At 38.2% G+C, this 20,967-nt stretch overlaps 1 protein-coding gene across 5 annotated transcripts in view; it reads left to right on the top strand.

The window, feature by feature from the left end:
• esrrb (estrogen-related receptor beta) overlaps positions 1–20,967 on the top strand; it is an 84,443-nt gene that overhangs the window by 13,491 nt on the left and 49,985 nt on the right. For all 5 annotated transcript variants that reach the window (XM_062042032.1, XM_062042033.1, XM_062042029.1 and 2 more), the window contains one exon: positions 7,591–8,000. In XM_062042032.1, the coding sequence (XP_061898016.1) occupies positions 7,604–8,000 (397 nt within the window). In that variant the 5' untranslated portion in view covers positions 7,591–7,603. The remainder of the gene's footprint in view (positions 1–7,590; positions 8,001–20,967) is intronic.

Below are 20,967 nucleotides of genomic sequence, written 5' to 3'. Positions count from 1 at the left end.
AATAAAGAAAACGTTAATAAAAGAATAAAAGAAGTCTCTAAAAACTTGAAAAATGTTCAACAAAGTACATAGTACAATAAAAGGTTAAAGTTAAAGTACCACTGATAGTCACGCTCACACGAGGTGTGGTGAAATTTGACCCATCTCCTTGTTCTAGCGGTGGCCGCGCTGGGAATCATTTTGGTGATTTAACCCCCAATTCCAACCATTGATGCTCAGTGCCAAGTAGGGAGGTAACTGGTCCCAGTTTTATAGTCTTTGGTATGACTCGGCCGGGGTTTGAACTCACGACCTACCGATCTCAGGGCGGACACTCTAACCACAAGGCCACTGAGCAAGTAATAAGTAATAAGCAGCAATAATTAAAAAATAAAGTAAAAAGGTTTAAAATAATGCCAATACTAATTAGTAATAACACACATTTGTTTTTAAATGTATGTACAACGTTTTTTTAGCCTTTTAAAAAAATATATATCTATCATCACCGATTATGCAAATTGTATGAAGTCATATTGGGCGGCGTGGCTCAGTTGGTAGAGCAGTCATGCCAGCAACTTGAGGGTTCCAGGTTCGATCATTGCTTCCGCCATCCTAGTCTCTTTCGTTGTGCCCTTGGGCAAGATACTTTACCCACCTGCTCCCAGGGGGGAGAAGTCAAAACGATCATGATTGATTAAGCATTTTGGTGTATTTTAAAGTGCAGAAGAGCAACATTATTAATCGTTTTTTTATTAAATTGAGGGCTACTAGAAATTTTGGGGCCCACCTGTGTTTGTCTGATGATTAGTCTACTCCATATGTCCGTGTTCAATGTACACATTTGAATAGCGTAAACATTATGGTGATTATTCAAGTTTAGAATGGCGTATGACATTTATAATGGGGTAAGACGTTAATGTGTCTTGTATTCATGTTAGCATTTGAGCTATTTAGCGCTTGCTTTTCCAGGAAATTAGCTATATCACTGGTCTGTGAGTTTATCAAAGTGCGGTTATCAATCGTGGTTTTACGCAAATTTTAATTTGAAGTAATAATTATTGGCAGTTCATCCCAACATCAGAGTTTATATACAAGACATGCATTCATACAAGTTTGTTTTCTCTGTATTGTTTGACCAAAGGATTTATTTTTCTATGATAATCTTAGGTTTAATTTGGACCGATTTACTTGCTAAATTATATAAAATTTCCTTTATATGTTATTAAAACTGTTGTGCAAATAAAGGAACACACTCACACATTCTTGTGTTAGAGAATATACATTACTACAATAATTATCCAGTTAGTAATCAAATATATCACCATCCTTGCTAGTTTACAAACTGTGTGGTAAGCTTTTAAAACGATTTTAACTACATATACAATATTAACAGTCAAAAACTTTGCTGCAGTATGCAGTGCCAGTTGTCAGAAAGCAGATAAATCCTTATATATATATATATATATATATATATATATATATATATATATATATATATATATATATATATATATATATATATATATATATATATTAAATATATATATATATATATATATATATATATATATATATATATATATATATATATATATATATATATACTACCGTTCAAAAGTTTAATAGCCTTCATTTCTAAGAACAAGAATAGACTGTCGAGTTTCAGATGAAAGTTCTCTTTTTCTGGCCATTTTGAGCGTTTAATTGACCCCACAAATGTGATGCTCCAGAAACTCAATCTGCTCAAAGGAAGGTCAGTTTTGTAGCTTCTGTAACGAGCTAAACTGTTTTCAGATGTGTGAACATGATTGCACAAGGGTTTTCTAATCATCAATTAGCCTTCTGAGCCAATGAGCAAACACATTGTACCATTAGAACACTGGAGTGATAGTTGCTGGAAGTGGGCCTCTATACACCTATGTAGATATTGCACCAAAAACCAGACATTTGCAGCTAGAATAGTCATTTACCACATTAGCAATGTATAGAGTGTATTTCTTTAAAGTTAAGACTAGTTTAAAGTTGTCTTCATTAAAAAGTACAGTGCTTTTCCTTCAAAAATAAGGACATTTCAATGTGACCCCAAACTTTTGAACGGTAGTGTGTATATATATATATATATATATATATATATATATATATATATATATATATATATATATATATATATATATATATATATATATATATATATATATAATGAATTACAGTAGTTGTTTGTGTCAATAAATTGTGACAGAGCACATATAATGGGAACTTTCTATCAAATGACAATATTACCGTATTTTCCAGGCTATAAGTCGCTACTTTTTTCCCAGGCTTTGAACCCTGCGGCGTATACAAAGGTGCGGCTAATCCATGTGTTTTTCTTTGCTAACGGCTAAATGTTTCCAAAGTACAAGGAAGAAGAATCCTGAAAAACATCTTGAACCTTATTAAAAAGGAGACAATCTTATTTTTCTCATAAAGGATTAATAAAGATATCAATTACTTTCCTGTTTGTTTGTTTTTTTATCAGCAATGTTACCGCTTTTTTACAGGCAGTATTTGAAAACAATTAAGGTATGTAAATAAACATTTACAATAACTTTCTATGTAAATATCTCATTTCACAACATACCAGTAAAGCTGCAGTTTATAGTCCGGTGTGGTGTAATGAAAAAAAAAAGTTTCCTCCTGTAATATTTTGTGGATGCGGCTTATAGTCCGCAAAATACGGGGTACATCCAGTCTCTAATGTACCTAAAGCAGGGCTAAACTTAAAGGGGAACTGCAGGTTTTTTATTTATTTTGCCTATCGTTCACAATAATGAGAGCCTTGAACACATATATCTTTCTTTTATCATTCGAATTTTAAAGATGAAAAAAAATGCTTGGAAGATGTGGCTAATGGGAGTCACCGTTGTAGCCTTTAAAGCCATCTAAGACTACCTCAAAAGCCTCCATCAGCATTTTATATCCACACTGCAAGTCTACATATCATGTGGTAACAGACACGTTCATAACGATATGTAATATGTTCAATATTTACCGTATTTTGATCATTTTAATCATTTCTGGGGCTGACTTCTTCTGCGCATTGATTTCCGTTTCCAAAGAACCGCCCGTCTGACTTCTGGCAACAAGTGTTTGTTCATACTTCCAGAATCAAACACGCGTGTGTGTCCTAATCATATATATTGTACATTTTGCTTTGCAAAATAAGTCAGTCAGTTTAGTCAGTCTTAATGACCCCTCTCACATCCCCCACTGGTGATATCTCTGTAACATGCCATTTTCTTCAATCAACATCCTGAACTCAGCCCCTTATAAGAACTAGATCTGCCCTGTGCGACCCAGACGGTTTACGTCAGACAAACAGTAGTGCCTATATCACAAGAGGCCTTCTCCTTCCTGCAAGTAGCATCTCCCAAACAGGAAGGAGCAAGAGGTGGGGGGAGGTGGAGAATCAATAGATGTGATCTACAGTACTTCTTGGTCTGGGCTATCATATGGTGCCGCCTGAGCTTGGGGCTCATGTTGTCATATGGGGGTGAGCTCATTGCTTTTTAAAGACGATATCAGCGCTGCTGTGCAGCAGCTAAATATAATCCAATGCTGGAGAATGAGAGACTTAATTGTACAGGCATAGTCCCTCAATGGGAACCAGGCACGAGACCTCAGCCTATAGACTATTGATTAGGACCACTCAATCTATTTTGGCACCACAAACACTCTAGTCACATATCACTTACGTTGGTTTTCTGTCTTTTCCTGTTTTCCATCTCCTCGACTTCCTTTTTCAGTACAGATTGCACATCAAAAAATAGCTGTCAATTTGTCCGTCATTATTCTATGAACAAGGAAACCCATCCCACGCCTTATTGTCCAACTGTTTACCTCTCTCTTTAATGCCTCGGCAGGTATAATGATTGAGAATCTCCAAAATTAGCAACCTCAATATTATAAATTCAAATGTGTCCGCAGGGAGTGCTAAAGCTTTGCCTCCAACCAAACCAAAGAAAACCCCACACCATGCCCCCCACAATGTTTCCAGCGTTCATATTTTGTCCACAGCAAACACACACATTTAGATCAATAAGAACAAACAATGGCAAAAAGCACCTGCTCCAAGAGTACATTTACCACATATTACCTTAATGGTCATTAACATAGAATGAGGTTTCCAGTCATAAGTTGATTACAGAGTATGTTATAATCCATAGATTAATTTTTTACAAGGACTGTACTAAGTACTTTTCCTTGTTTGTTTACCCCCATGAGAACACACTCTGCAACCTTCTTTACATGTGTATCATTGCCTTCTCCGGTCAGAAAGTTTTTCAGCACCCTCCTCCAGTCATTGCTTTTTTTCAGTTGAGTCCCTGGCTGTGTGTTGAAGCGGCAAAAGGTGGCAGTGGCCCCTGGAGGAGAGGTCAGCTTGGCGGCTGCCAGTGGGCTCAGGTTGTGCTGGAGAGGCTGAGCTGGGCTGAGAGGCGGTCTTTCAGGAGCTAATTGAGTTTGTCCTACCCGCGCTGACTCCAGGTCCAGTGGCTTATCAGGCCACAATGCCTGGGGCCTTCTAGACAGATCTGCCCCTACTAGGGCATCTGATACCACCATCACCCTGCCTGCAGGTGTCAACCCCCACCACCACTGCCTATCCTTACTAAGTCTGAGGTAGCAGGGGACCTTGGGATGAGGTTAGTAAATAGTCAAAATCGTGTTTTTGGTGTGAAAAGGACATCAATAATTGTATTCACTGTGTGAGCTAAGCCGCCAGCACATTTTTGCTAGCAATGCTTGCTCTACACATGAATTTTTGGCTATAGTGGAAATGTCACAATCCTCTTGAAGTGAAGAAGAAGCTCTTCACACGAACACTTCCAAATTGGCTCAATTACATCCTGGATGTTCTGCAATCTGAAGACGTCGTTGTCCAAGTTTTGCTAGCAGGCAAAGAGAGTGTTGAGATGTAGGGGCAATGATGCTCTTTAGTTAGCCTCAGATGTTGAGAAGCGAGTATGTGAGATAAGCTGTTAGATCATTAGGCCAACTAATCCTGGTCACAGAAGCACCAAGTGAATTATATTAAGGATCTAAAAATGTTCTTGGAAAGAGCAGGCAGAATCACAATAAAACCAGACCGTGCAGTTAGAATTTTCTCCTTCTACTCAGCATGAATTTTGATCTGCACAAAGGGAACAAAAGAAGGAGCAACAGAAAAAGGACAATGAGAAAAGGCAAACATGTATTTAGGAAAGGCTTTGCTCCTTTGGGCAGAAACTGAACTTAATATTGAATACTCTTACCTTGAGTAATAAAATAAAATAGAATGGTAGGTTTGACACCACATTGTAAAAGACCCACTAATTAACACCTCCATCCACCCATCCATTTTCTACCGATTGTTCCTTCACCTGTCCAACATATTGAAATATTTATTGCGACTATTGTGTCATCTGTCAAAGTATTTAATGGTTAGTAATACTTTTTGCCATACATTGGTATTCATACAACTACATTTGAAAGGTCTCATTTGCAGATATTTATAGACATTGTTGGTGTAGAATGTTTGATTATTACTGCAGGTTGAAGTGGTTAGTATTGCTTCAGTATCATTAATCAATATAGGCAGACTTGTTAAAAACATAGGCATAGCAGTGGTATAACGTGTCATAGCAGAATGAGTTAAGGAGATTCTCAGCAGCACATTTATAATAAATGGCCACATTGAGCTGGAGGGGAAACAGTTAAGACACTTATGCAATTATGCTAAGTGTCACCCTGAAGGTGGCCTTTGAACCAGGGTTAGGCTTGCTCTGAATTTGTGAAATAAAAGCTAAATGGAGCCATCTTGTGCGCCTGCGTTTTAATATATAGCCTTTAATAAGCCAAGTGCAGGTGCCCTATCTCACAGGTGCACATATCCATCTGAAACAGAGAACATAAAGCAGATGAACACAGAGCCGTGCATTAATTTACACGAATGTAATCTGCATTTATTATCAAGAGCGGCAAGCTCTATTTTAGAAAGGCATGAAATTGATTCCCTTTTTCCATCTCTGTCTGCAGGGACTTTTAAGAGCACAAATGGACTGTTTTATACAGCAAATCTGAATAACCTCCCTTAATGGTATTCACTAATAAAAAAAATGTTTTGTCTATTTTCAGTCCAAGCTAAAATATCTAACATTTTAAAGTTGGTAGTTTAGACTTTATATTACAAGAACAATGAGTTGTGCTTAGCTGAAGGGCTTATTCCACAAGGTCAATGGCTTTAACAGGGGGCATTTTATATTATTTATTTTAGCAGTTAACCTTTTTTTGAATTTCCAGAAGTGGTAGGCACCTGGAGCTCCAATGAATATACATGACAGTAGGGAGAGAAACCCCGGGAATGAGATTTAATTTGACACACTGACCCCCATCTCCACGGGCCCAGGAAGCCAGGGTGAGAACATCAGGTTGACCCACTGACCCCTGGGCTTGAACCCCTGTGTCACCCACCCTCACAATTAAATCATCCTCAGAGAGGGAGAAGCAGTTTGGCCAACTGAAAGGAGCCTGGGCTGAACAAGAACACTCACAGACTGACAGATATCACCCAAACAGGCAGCTAGAATCTGGTAGTCTTACATGTCAAATATGTAAACATTAGCATTAGTTGGCAATATGCTAATGGTCAACTTTGGCTGCATTGCTAACATTTTGGAGCATGTGCATTCAAATGTTTCATAATGCATGCAACGCTTAATTTTGTTTATGCAGGCAAGTGCATGTGACCTTTCACCCCTTCCGTGGTACAGTACCTAACGTAAGGGGGTGGGTCTGTTCTCAACTGTGTGACTTTGCCTTCACCTTAAGAGGGCACTAAGTCTTCCAGTTAGCCATTGAGTTATCCACATCTACCATGGTGCAGTTTATTCAGTTTGCTGGTAGAAAAGAAAAAAAGATTTGAGCTAAGTTGTTTTGTGTTGTTCTTTTAGTTCACAGCTAAAGGTCACAGAACAGGGCATGAATAGATTGTTGTGGGCAAGGCAGGTTTTACAGAACATTCTACGTCCACAGCCAAAATGCTGCACTTTATCCGACACACGGTACAGCATGGGGCTGCATGTGCTCCAAAATACTGTTATTAAATAGACGGAGGAAAAGTCGATATCTTGCCGTCATGTTTCCTTTTGGTTCACTGCAGTGCCGACTGAAGGAGACAATCCAAGGTGCACGCCACTTTCTGCTCAATGAATATCCCCCCTTTTTCAGTTGGTGTGTGTGTGTGTGTGTGTGTGTGTGTGTGTGTGTGTGTGTGTGTGTGTGTGTGTGTGTGTGTGTGTGTGTGTGTGTGTGTGTGTGTGTGTGTGTGTGTGTGTGTGTGTGTGTGTGTGTGTGTGTGTGAATGTATTCTTCACTGTCACTGTTTTTTTTGTTATTGTAAAAATCTTGTCTTTGAGAAGAAGTCAGGTATTTTTTTCAGTAGCTCTACAATAAATAGCATATCATTTAGAATAAATACGTATTGTAATGGCAGTAAACTGCAACATAATCCAGATGTTTACATAAAACACTGGCTAATTATGTATCTGTTCTCTTTTCTGTTCCTCCCTTTATTTCTCTCCTTACCTACCATAGGCTTCTGAATAGAATGGCTGCTGATGACCGGCACCTACCCTCCAGCTGTGGGTCCTACATCAAAACGGAGCCATCCAGTCCATCTTCGGTCATCGACACGGTCAGCCACCACAGTCCCAGCGGCAACTCAGATGCTAGTGGCGGCTATGTGAGCACCATGAACAGCCACTCCAACGGCCTGGACTCTCCCCCTATGTTCACCCCCGGTGGGCTTGGAGCCGGCACCTGCCGCAAGCGCTATGATGACTGCTCCAGCACCATCATGGAGGACTCATCCATAAAGTGCGAATACATGTTGAACTCCCTCCCCAAGAGGCTGTGCCTGGTCTGTGGAGATATAGCCTCGGGGTATCACTATGGTGTGGCCTCTTGTGAGGCCTGCAAAGCCTTTTTTAAAAGGACAATACAAGGTATTTTCCTCCTCTCTCCTTCCCCCAACAAACCCTTGAACACATTAGTGATTTCACCCATGTTTTGCCACACAAGACACAGCTCTCCAAACCAATATTACGACATTGAAACATATCCACTTTTAAAGAGTCATTGTGTAAAAATATCAACCCCATCAAGAGATGAGATTGACACACTGGCAGCAATTACCTGAATATTGTAGCATTTTCATGTTATATAATACAATACATTAGTCCATGTCTATAGTGCTGTCTACATGCTGCAGTTCATATTTGAGTATGTACACCTCATGTGTCAAACGCAAGGCCCACAAGGCCCGCCACATCATTTTATGCTAAAAAAACAGAACAAGAAATGTACCTGCTTGTCACCTTGACTTCTGATTGCAATTTTTCTATCAGTTTGTTGGTGTTCATAATCAAATGAAAGGGGAAGCTGTGTAATAGTATTATGTGGCGATTGTACATTTATATGGTTCCGTAGTTACAAGTGGCCCATTGAGGGCAGTCGCAACTGCGATGTGGCCCACGATGAAAATGAGTTTGACACCCCTGATAGACACTTTGCTTGCTATCTTACCCTTAAACACTAAAACAGAAGTACTGAAAACGCCACTAACGACCAAATAACCTTAATTGCCTTCATTTGGATCATGTCAGAATATTTCAATGCCTGTTTTCCATCTGTTTTTTACAAAACCAGTTACGGGAAAGAAATCGTTTTTGCATGGGGCATAGTGAGAGTTCCATGGTTGGTGGCGTATTGTGGGAATGACAGCCTCACTCAGAAGTCAGATTTGGTGGAGCATACGGACTCTTTGCCCAGATGCTTCTCAAAACATGTTTTATTATTCTTAGCCTGTGCGTGTGTGTGTGTCTGGGGACCAGGGCGCGACCAACTGGCTATCTGCAAGGCATGATGTATCACAGCTTCTCATTAGAGAGGCAATGAAAAAAAACCCCGCTGTGAAACCATGCGCTCTGTTCCAGATTAATCATGAAGATGGAGATATAGTAGAGTCTGGAAATAAAAAATCAGCGGTACAGGTCTAAACCTAGCTAGCTTTAGAGTGGACTGCATGTCTTGGAAAAAGTAGGTGAAATAAAATTAAATACAGTGGACCATTGAAAAATTGTGATGTTATCGGTAAATGAGTGTGACATATTGCTACTAGCAAATGTGCACTCGCATAGAGAGGCGTCCATTATGAGCAGGCTGCCTGTCTTGATGGGCGGTGTTGATTTTGGACCTTGCATCCCTATCAGCTTTAGACAGTCTATGTACCTTTTGCAGGCAAACAAAAGCATTAGGCCAAATCCTCATGTTTACCATTGCTGCCATCAGCAATCCTGTCTATTGACAAAAGATGAAAATTTTCTCCCAAGTAACATAACTGGGCTTTTGTCCCCTCACTCAAAGTACACCGCCGCTAACACAATGGAACAGAAAAGAGGCATCGAGAGAAGAAAGACGTCTTAAGTGAAGCATGGGCCTAAACAATTAAGAGGAAGGTACATGGAGGAAGAAATTGAAAGCTCCTACCCACCACCCCCAGACCCCCTCACTTTGCATTGTCGATTTGAAATCCCTCTCTTTCCCTTCTTGGAGGGCTGCCTGTAATGGAGCTAATCTGCCGTCGTTTGTCCGAGCCACAGGAGTTTTGTCAATAACAATCAGCGTTTGGAAAGTGTAATTAAGGCCGAGGCTTTTCATTAGGAAGAAGGGAGGGGGCCGTCTCCAGGGACGGGCATGCCAATTAGAAACTCAGGCACGCGTCGCCGGGTAATTTCAGGGAAAGGAGGGGAAGAAAACCCTGGACTTGTTTAGATTGAAGAGGGACTCTGCTGCTCTTTCAGATGAGAGGAGTGGAGGCTTAATGGCATAATAATCAGACATGGGTCCCAAGCAGAGAATGCAAGGACTTTTTGGGGGGGTGGTGAAAGCCCACCAAAATTATAAAAGAAACACATGCAATGTAGCTAGAAGAAAATTGAAGCAGTAAATAGCATGATGTAAAGCCTTTAGAAGAATGAGAGGGCAGGGTTGATGAGAACTGATTAATTAAAGGAATAACGAGGCAGTCAAGGGTGGAGTGTGAAACGGCCTTCGCTAATGAGAAGAAAACAGAGGACCTGTCTATTCTAGCCCTTTATCACATTGTTCTATAGCACTTAGAGCAAATAGCATGCTAAGTTAATCTTAACTACCATCCTGACAGCGTTTTTAATCACCTTGAACTCACCTTGCTTGGAATTTCTTTATAAGATAGATGCATACATTTTTCATCGATTACATTTTGATTGCATATACTGTACACTTGCTGGTCACAGGATTTTTTTGGTGGATGAAGAAGTGGTAGGGGACATATTTGAAGTGAATAGAAAAAAAAATCACTTCAGGAGGTACACCTATACATTCTAACAGCATCCTATAGAATAATATGTCAAAGGTTCTGCCTTTACAAAGATAATTATCTTTGGTTTTAAGTAACACTGTCAGAGAGTCAATACTTACACAACACATTAGTATTATTATTGTTTGTTGATTGCTGAATACTTGACACTGCAGGTGAAGTCTCCAATATTACTGTTATTTATTGTAAGGGAATTAGGTATACATTAATTATGGATACAAACAAGCAAGTAAACAACAATTAATGGCCAATGCATTAAAGCTTACTCGGATAAACACTTTAGGTTGAATCAACAAGGCATTTTCAATATTCAAGACATTTTCAATAAAAGTACACAATCCAACATTTTAACAATAGATTGCTATTGATTTTCAACATCAAAATAATACAATATTAACATAGGAAAATTAAGTGCAACCAGGTTAAATGAGCAGTGCTTTGACCTGTTACATTGTAATACGTTGGCCAAGAAAGTCACAACAATTGTAAACGTCACAACACAACGATTTTCAGCTGCTGTATAGCACGATCACAAAAGCCAAAACAAATTCAAACGCCCCAACCCAACAACATAAAGCCATAACCACTATGAGTGCACTACATTGAGATAGGAAATCTGGGTAATCATATTATTTAACTGATATATCTGTAACATAGTCAATCAAGCCTAAGATGTATTTACTTCTTAAAAACTGCATATTTGACACCCTTTTTCTGTTAAATCTTGTTAGACTATACTTATTGAAGTACCCATGCATTTCTTTAGGAAAAATCATTACAAATGTGTCCCCTGTCACAGTTTCATCCACCAAAAAAGCCCCTCGGAATCTTCCACGGAGATAGTTACATTAGTCTTGGCCAAGCCCAAATGAATGTCAACCTGAATTTCCATCCATCCCAGAAGCCTCCTTGTTCTCCTGCCCTCCTAATCACACCCCTCCCCTGCACCTCATCAAAAACATATATCACCTATTGAACCATGTTTTCTTCTCATTTTGAACCCAGGTGTAAAATTGGTTGAAAAACCAACTGAACTAGGTGACCTTCCTTTATATGAAGTAATAGACCTTGACAGTAAGCCTGTAAAAGTCACTTTAGATTTTCATGAGAAGTACCTGCCATTTTACTGAAATTTACTTACAAGACCTGACTTTCCCCTCTGTGTCCTGGCACGGGTCCTGAAAAGCTATAAAATAGATTGAGACAGATACTTATCAAGAGAAAAAGGAGGCAAATCTTTTTCTTCTCCCTTAACTCTGAAATGTTGTTGGTAACCAAACCATAACCTCTCTGAAAATGAATAAAATCTGTGCATGATTTTTAATCAAAGATAAGCCAAAACACTTCAATTCTGGAAGTGAGACTCTTCCAATATCTAATATATCATTGCATGTTTGTAGGGATGGGTACCGTTCACGTTTGAACATACGGTACATGGGAATTGATACTGGTACGCAGCGGTAACAATTTCTGGTACTTTTGTATGTGTTAATAAATATTGGTTTTGATAATACAATCCAATTTTTATTCCAACATGAGCTAATTTAGATACCTGCTGTCTAGTTGTTGTACATTGTTTTATTATAACATTTAATGACATAACATTTCACACTAAGTCTCATTTGCAAGTATGACATTAAGTTGCAATTACAGTTGCAAGTCCAAGACGTTAGATGGCAGTAGTGTATAAGTTACGGTGTTGTTGTTGCGCCCTAAAAAGTGTTAATGTTGTACGTATTGTACTTATTAGACACCGGCTGAGGGATTGTAACGTGCATCTAGGGCTGGGCGATATGGCCTTTTATTAATATCTCGATATTTTTAAGCCATGTCACGATACACGATATATATCTCGATATTTTGCCTTAGCCTTGAATGAACACTTGATGCATATAATCACAGCAGTATGATGATTATATGTGTCTACATTAAAACATTCTTGTTCATACTGCATTAATATATGCTAATTTTAAACTTTCATGCAGAGAGAGAAACCACAATGAAAATACAAAACTGTATTTTTTAAACAGTTATTAAGCAGTGGCACAAACATTCATGTAATTTTCAAAACAGAAAGTGCAAGATTTTCAGAGACATTTTAAAACAAGCTATTAGTGCACTTTTGTGCATGATGTCACTAAGATGACATATCAAAACAACACTAAATTAAAGTGCACTTTTTGTACAGAACGCCACTACAATAGTTTAAAACAAATAAAGTTCACTTTTGTGCATGATGTCACACAAGATATTTAGATAACTGTCAAATAAAAATTAGCTGCATAATAGGAAATCAAATAGTGTATGTCTTTTGTTGACTATTTTCTTCATACGGTGTTGATGTGGAAATGGTTGCTTGGGCATTTTGTTGGTGTTGCACCGAACGGAGATGTTGACATGTAGAGTTTCAAGCACTCTTCATTCTCTAGCGGGTGACTTTTCAAATGATGCTACAAATTAGCAGTAGGTGCTACTTTTTGTAACAATGCTTTTGCCACTTACTTGTTCGACATCGTCCCACTTTAAGCCAAACCACCGCCAGACGATGGACCCTGTGCTGTTTTTCTTAGGAATGAATTCTTCCTTCATTTGTTACCAGATTCGCACCTTCTTTCTATTGTATTACCACTCGCACCACTCTGCTAGCATCACAGCTAATGTTACCCATGCCGCTACCTCTCTGCTCAGCGAGGGCGTATGACGTTGCACGCGCGACAGTATGTGACGTATGTAAGAAGGTGCGCTTGATTTAAGTCTCTGTGAGAAGCAGAGACAAGAAAGAGTGAAAAAAGCCTGTAATGTAATGCCCGCAGCTAAAAGCAACTGCGTGAGAACGTATACTCGAATATCACTATATAGTCATTTTCTATATCGCACAGAGACAAACCCGCGATATATCGAGTATATCGATATATCGCCCAGCCCTACGTGCATCCTAGTTGTAGTTTTCAATAACAAATTTGGAGGTGTTACAATCACCATGTAAAATCGCTAATGCTAATCATTAGCATGTCATTAGCAAACCCAATGTATATTAGCATCAAGCTAGCGCATTTTACTTTACTTGTGTTGGCGCTGGAGCGTTTTTTTGTTTTTTTTATCACTTTCTTTGTTGGCATTGAAAATTGCCTGTTAGGACCAGTAGTATTTGGTCGGTGCCAAATCCTTATATTTCTTCCTTTTAAACAAATTATTTTGCTAGCCTTCTCCCTTAGTAATGGTTATGGAGTGGAAATGCTTTTAATTGCAAACGACCTCATAACATGTATGTATTGGGAAATTAGAGGTATGTGAGATGACTCATTGTTTATACAAAATGTATTCAAAAAAAAAAAAGGAAAACATTTTAGTATCAACCTAAATTAAATAACATTTTCTAGATTCAGATCTTCAATTGGATCTCATTAGTTTGAGTACAGTAAATGTACCACCTCAAGTGGTCAGTGAGTGTAAGTCCATCCATCCATCCACCCATCCATCCATTTCCTAACTTTACTTTAACTTTACTTTTTAACTAACCCTCGTCTCTTTCGGGGTCGCGGAGGGCTGGAGCCTATCCCAGCTGCACTCGGGCAGAAGACAGGGTAAACCCCGGACAAGCCACCACCTCTTTGCAGGGCCAACAGAGCTAGTGTCATGCAATATAATGATGCAGTCCTTTGTAAAGCGCTTGCCTAAAGGGCCCCTTGACTATTAAATTAAATTATATATGAATTATATTTTGTTTGCTTTGTTGACATTTTGCAACTAATAAGACTTGCTGCTGCATTGGTCATGCAATAATTGATTCACAGCATCCATGTTTCAGCTTTAAAATATAACTTTTGTCGACTTAAAGGGGCTATTTGCAACCTTATAAGGTGCTAAGTTCCCAATGTGTTTTAAGCATTATATACCGCCCTCTTAGGTCTTTTAGCACATAAGGACGTGAATATGCGCGTGTGTAACAAGCGCACGCACTTTTGCTTTGTGTGCGGTTAACTAATGATAGCGGTTTGGATACCTAATGTTAGCTATGATTGAATGTATAGTCTATTGGTAGTCGCTTCTCTGGGACTGTGTTTGAGTATCTGCACCCGCTCCCTACCTGTGAGTATGGATGAAAGAGGTGTGTGACATGCCTGAACGCCAGACAAATTCCTTAGACCGACAAGCAATTTTTATACAATATAATTAGTAATTGTGAAAAATATAGACATTTAAAAAATATGTTGCTAAACCTCTAATGGTAACAAAAGCTTGCGAACCTGGATCTGCCAAATGAGAGCTAAAAGCCCACACTGTCAACTACATGTCCAGCGTGAACTCTTAAAGAGGACCTATTATGCAAAACCAAAGGTTTTTACTTATTTGTACCCACTTTTGTGTATTTGGGATCTGCATAAGTCTTGAAAATTAGAAATGAAACCATGAAGGCATGGCGTAGACATTTATAAAAAATTATTGCCTTCCTTCATACTTCCTCTAGACGAGCCGTTTGGAATTTGCACAATTTGTGACATCAGCGGATATGTCCATATACATATGGTAGAGGTTCCCGGACAGCTTTGCGAGGGTCTGCCATTGTAGTCCGGCGTTGCAGTCAATAAGCTCCTTCTTTCTTTCTCTTAATCCTCTTGTTGTGGGGCAGACTGGCTCATACATGCACATGTATCCTCCACTGTTGCCATTTCTAATTCTAATTCGAAATCATATCTGTCATTAGACACCATATGGAAACGCTAAATGGTAAATGGGTTATACTTGTATAGCGCTTTTCTACCTTCAAGGTACTCAAAGCGCTTTGACACTATTTTCACATTCACCCATTCACACACACAATCACACACTGATGGCGGGAGCTGCCATGCAAGGCCCTAACCACGACCCATCAGGAGCAAGGGTGAAGTGTCTTGCTCAAGGACACAACGGACGTGACTAGGTTGGTAGAAGCTGGGGATCGAACCAGGAACCCTCAGGTTGCTGGCAAGGCCACTCTCCCAACTGCGCCACGGCGTCCTAAAGGTTTTTAGCGTTTCCATATGTCGTAGTGGAGGCACATAAATAGGACCGCCCACAATGTGGTGCATTCTGAAGACACGGTCAGAAAGCGGTTTGAAGATGGTCTATAAAACATAATTTATGCAAAATGTTGACCAAAGAACCAACATTACATTTAAATGTAGACACAAAAATCATAATATGACCATCAGGGAGTGAGGTTTAGGATTGTAGCGATTCTCTGACTTAGTCGACGTCATCGATGATCTACTAAGACTGCTAGCAGCTCCAATACAAGCTAACTGTTTGTTTATGTCCATACTCAATGCAGAGTGGCCCGTCTAAGTTAATATCACAACAATTGTGGCAAACAAACTCGCTTGAAACAACAGAACAGTAAGTGTTTAATTCACTTTAATAGACATGTATTGAACCGCATTACAGCATAAAGTTAGCAGATATTACCAATAAATTAACAGGTAGATTAACAAGAATGTAAATAATAAGAGAGGATAATTCTACAGCAAAATGTGCATGTGTGTGTGCTCTGTTGCTGTGTGTGTCGCGTACAGCGTGCCAGACTGCTAGCAATCATGGAGAAGGGCAGAACAATCCATAAGTCGATGCTGTTGATACCAAAGGTAGTACAGTATATTAGTGATACTAGTGATTAGACCGATATTGTTTTTTTCATAAAATCTGTTTTTGGAGTTTTTGTTTAAAAATCAGTGAATAAGTCCCTGGACACAAGAGGACTTTATTTTGGTTAAACAATTGTATGAAACAAAAGACAATAATGACATTTTGTTGCTATCCTTACAATACCACCATAGGTTTTTTCAGCTGATTAATATGAACTATCTTAAACATATAAAGTACAATGTATTGCTGTCAGTTTAGTTTACTTCCCAAAAAACTCATATGGTCAATAGCTTTCAGCATAAATACATAATACAATTTACAGTTACATACATAAGATGGTATAAGCTGATCTCACTTTCTCTTGGATCCTAGAACCAAAAAACATGCTTTTAAAGTTTCTACATATAGGAAAATTGTCGGTGTGTGTTTGGAGAATTATTTTGAAAAAAAAATGTTGCACCACTACACTCAAGAACAATTTGTTACAATTTTTTTTTTAAATTGACAGATTAATCGATTATTCGTTAAAAAAAATACTCGATCGATTAATCAATTCAAGAAATAATCGTTTGATGCACCCCTAGTGAGGTTTACCAAAGTACACTTACACAGCCTTCGTTACACTAAGAGTCTTTTTACACTAAGAGTCTTTTTACCCTCACTTTACTGTAAAGTGAGGGTAAAAAGACAATTTTACGAACGGACAAATACACCAGATATGATGTCACCAAATGTGAACGGAACCAAGTGATGCATTGCAACATCCAACAGTAAGATGTGTAAAAAATGATCAAAAAATAAAAATGAATGTGGCTGTTTTTCTAGTGCTCAAAGTTACAATTTTCAAACAAAAACAATAAAACCGGAACACCACTCTCTTAGGTTGCAAACAGTCCTTTTAAATATAAGCCCAGAAGCGTAAATACAGTAGGTATACACCTGACTATTTTCAACAGAGGGGTCATCAGTGATCAGTGAAGTTGAAAAAACTTCACTTTTCGGCTAATCTCCGAGAACCTTTTTGAATATTGTAAATTCCGGACTATAAGCAGCTACCTTTTTTTCCTAAGCTTTGAACCCTGCGGCTTATAAAATGGAGTGGGTAATTTATGGATTTTTATTTACTAATGGCCATAATGTTTTTAATTTAACGAGTTTTCAACACACACTAAAAAGGTGTGTTATTGTTGGTGTTACGACGCCATCTTTTGGCCCAGTTTGCTCACTGCAGATGCTGTGGTGTGAACGTCTGCAGTATTTCCTTCTGTTTAGTGCTTTCAACCGGAAGTAAAAGTACTGCTTTGTCTTCTAGTTGTCTATAGCGTTTCTACTCATCTGGAATTTCATTCATCACTGTGATCCAAGCAACGTTTTGTCAGTTTTACAATATAACTAAAACACTTCTTATTTACTAAATATTTACATTCCAATGATACTTACAAACATATTTGTAAGTACAATTGGAATATAATGAAGCTAGCATCGTTTGCATTAGCTAATATGCTGAGTTGACATGTTTACGAGTGTCTATGTTAGCATTATTAACTTACAATGGCATTCTGTTTGTATTGCTCGAGTTTCGTAAATTCACCAAAACGTCACTGTGGAATTATTGAGTCTGTTTAGCTGATTGGAGAGCTAGCTTCCGCAGCTAGTGGGTGCATGACTATGATTTCTGTTTTGTTTAATCAGCCCTTTTACTGCCGTGTTACAGACACAGTTTGGAAACAATTAAGGTATGTAAATAAACATTTACAAAATCTTTCTGTGTAAATAACTCATTTCACAACGTATATATCCAGTGAGGCTAATATATGGAAACTTTTTTTTTTCTTCTAAAATTTAGTGGGTGCGTCTTGTATCAGTGCGCTCTATAATCCGGAAAATTCAGTAATTTATTACACTTCTTCGTCACGTCTCAGCTGGTTAACATAAATGCCATTGAAGGGAAGTCCTACGAACAATGTACACCTTACGTATGTGATGCTATCGAAACGTGACTTTATGCCTATGTTGAACACCAACCAGACCGCAACCAATTGACCATGAAGTATCTTTTAAAAAATGTTGGTCCAAACCAGAGTATCAAACTACAAGTGTGAATGCACATCATTGATCTATGAGGATATAGTATACGCTGTTGCCTGACTATGTGTGAGGGTGTTTGCTTGTGTGTGTGTGGAGTGTGTAATATCAAAGCTGTGCAGCTCTTTTAGTAAACTACCAGGTGCAGTCTGCGCATGTGTTCCCTTAAAGCAGTGCGTCTCAATTATTTTTTAACTATGCCCAACCTAAGAAGAAGAAAATACTTTATGCCCCCCCACCCAACTCTCCAAATAAATAGTATAATTTGCCTATACAATTTTTATAACTATACCTCTGCATAACATTGTAAGTTTATTAACAAAAAAGTAAACAACTTATCAGCCTTTCCTCGTCTCCCACCGTGGTTACAGTGAAACTTAGTGATACATATGCTTCGTCATATTCGCCCTACTATTTGAGAAGGACTGCTTAAAAGCATGATGACGTGACGTCAGGTCAATTGGGTCTTCACGATGATAACATAAAATTAATATAAAAATAGACATTGCCTTGGCCACATTATCTGACTACATCCCGATTTAACACAATATTCCTCTCAACTTACAAAATGGAGCTTACCAATACATGTTGAACAAAACAACCAATGCGTTTAATGCTTTTTGTACTCTAGTAATGAACATTATAGTTCATGAGAATTGATCAATGATTGTTAACTGTGGACAGAAAAAAATCATTGTCAATGAATTAATTCCTTCACTGGGCAGCACTGATTGCCTCCTCCTAGTATGTGTGAAAATGAAAGGATTATTATGGTCTAGTTCTGCTATGACAACAGAGAAAACAGAGTGAGGAAAGACAATCAGAGCTCATCAGTCGTTTGCCTCACACCTTTATTTACCCCCAATTCCAAAGAGATGAGAAGAATTAGCATAATGATTTCTAACCCAGATATAAGAAGGAATTTCTAATTATTTATAACATCTTGGGACCCTCGACTTGATCTGTCCAATAATGTTAACATAATTGCATAACTTGTCAAAGGGTGCTGGAGGGCCAGTGGAGGAACGCCAGTGGAATATTAGACAGTTTCCTGCTTCTCTGGATGGAACGTGAGTCTCAGCGCTGCAAGAGATGCTGTGTGTGTGTGTGTGTGCGTGTGTGTGTGTGTGTGTGTGTTTATCCCTCATAGTGAAAAAAGGAGTGAACTATGCTGTTTTTATACTGTATACACCTAAATTACTAATTATTTGATGTGTTACATATATTTGACTAGGTAATGGAAGATGTGTGAATTAATGCACCATAGTATAGTCATTAAATTGGTCCATTTGTGTGAATACTAAAAAATAAGCCTTACTTTCAGTGAAACATTTAGTGACCAATGTCAAAAGTAGTGCTGTCAAGCTTAGAGTGATTAGTTCATTCGGATTTGTCATTAATTAATATGATTAATCTCTTTTTTAATGTCACCTGAGCGTGCGAAGATTAGCCCTCAACTTGGGGTATTTTGATTTAAATTCATTATGTTGTTATAAAGAAAGATATATTAAAAAAAGGTAGCTTTATCAAGTCATTTATTGTTTTTAACAGACTTGAACAAATGCAGTGTGTTTTATTTATTAAAATCAAACATCAGGTCCATATAAAGTGGTGAAGTTAACACAGTACATCAAAAAATAGTGGGAGCACTTTTCTGTATTGAATGAGAAATTTGTTGCTTTTCCTCTGCTTCAGATAATATAATATAAACAAAACAGACCCACCAATCACAGGGCTAGAATGATACCAGTAGTGGTTTAAGAGATCAGATTTAACAAATACATGTGTATATTTGTCACAATTACATGGTAAACTTTGAAAAACGGATCAGCGGAAATGTTGGCTTTGATATGCTTTCCTGACTGTCAATCACATACAGTATGTTTCATTGTCCACATTATATATCACTAGTGATGCACAGATTCATTGTAATAGCAATGAATCTGTGCATTTATAAGGCATGGAAACCCTACTCACTGAACCTTGCAGTTAAAAAATAAAAACTTAAATAAATAATTGTATCGTTGTATTTACGTGAGCATTTCAGATATCTAGCAATTAGAGCGGTCAGCTAGTGGTTAGTGCACCAGTTGTCAGCCAGTGATTAGCTCGCTAGTTTTTCAGCTAGCTATAAGCATGTTAAGTGTCAGCTAGCATATAACATACCAGTTGTCAGCTAGCGATTAGGGGGCTAGTTGCCAGGTAACTTTTAACGGTTCTACACTATATTATTTGAATATCTTAGTATTGCAAAAATAATGTACCTTAAGGACCAATTTAATTTAAAACACTATTTTACTACAGGATATATCAGGATGTATAAACTCCATCTCGTCATAATTTTGGTGGTCCTTGGCCTGGAAAATGTTGAAGATCCCTATTTTACACTATTGTTTAGATGTATTTTTATCATATCCCCACTATTTAAAGCCGCTAACGTCAGTCTTGTGACAGAGTGAGACCGACTTTTTGCCGTTGGTACATATTATTTTTGTGCCGCATGGCAGTACTGTTGTTGCTCTCAGCCAAGTACAAGAAAAGGGCAAGACAACGCGCAGGCATATGGAGACCGTAACCTGAAAGAAAAAAAAAATGGATTAATGTAACTAAAAACATAGGGCCTAATTTACTAAGATCCAAATACCACATGCTAAACAGCGTGTGCAATTCATAAAACAGCGTGTACTCTTAGTGGCCGTGTTGCGTGTGATTTACTAAGACTGCGTGTGCAATTGTAAAGTGGTGCAAACCACCTAATTTCAATTAGGATTTTTCATGTACTATACGAGGCATCACCACGGAGACAATCTTAGGTACTGCACATTCTTGTTATCATGCTTCTGTGG

This window comes from Entelurus aequoreus, linkage group LG03 (assembly GCF_033978785.1).
Source record: "Entelurus aequoreus isolate RoL-2023_Sb linkage group LG03, RoL_Eaeq_v1.1, whole genome shotgun sequence".
Classification (NCBI taxonomy): domain Eukaryota; kingdom Metazoa; phylum Chordata; class Actinopteri; order Syngnathiformes; family Syngnathidae; genus Entelurus; species Entelurus aequoreus.
Note: the sequence above shows the minus strand (reverse complement) of the source record. Positions and strands in the feature narration are given on the sequence as shown.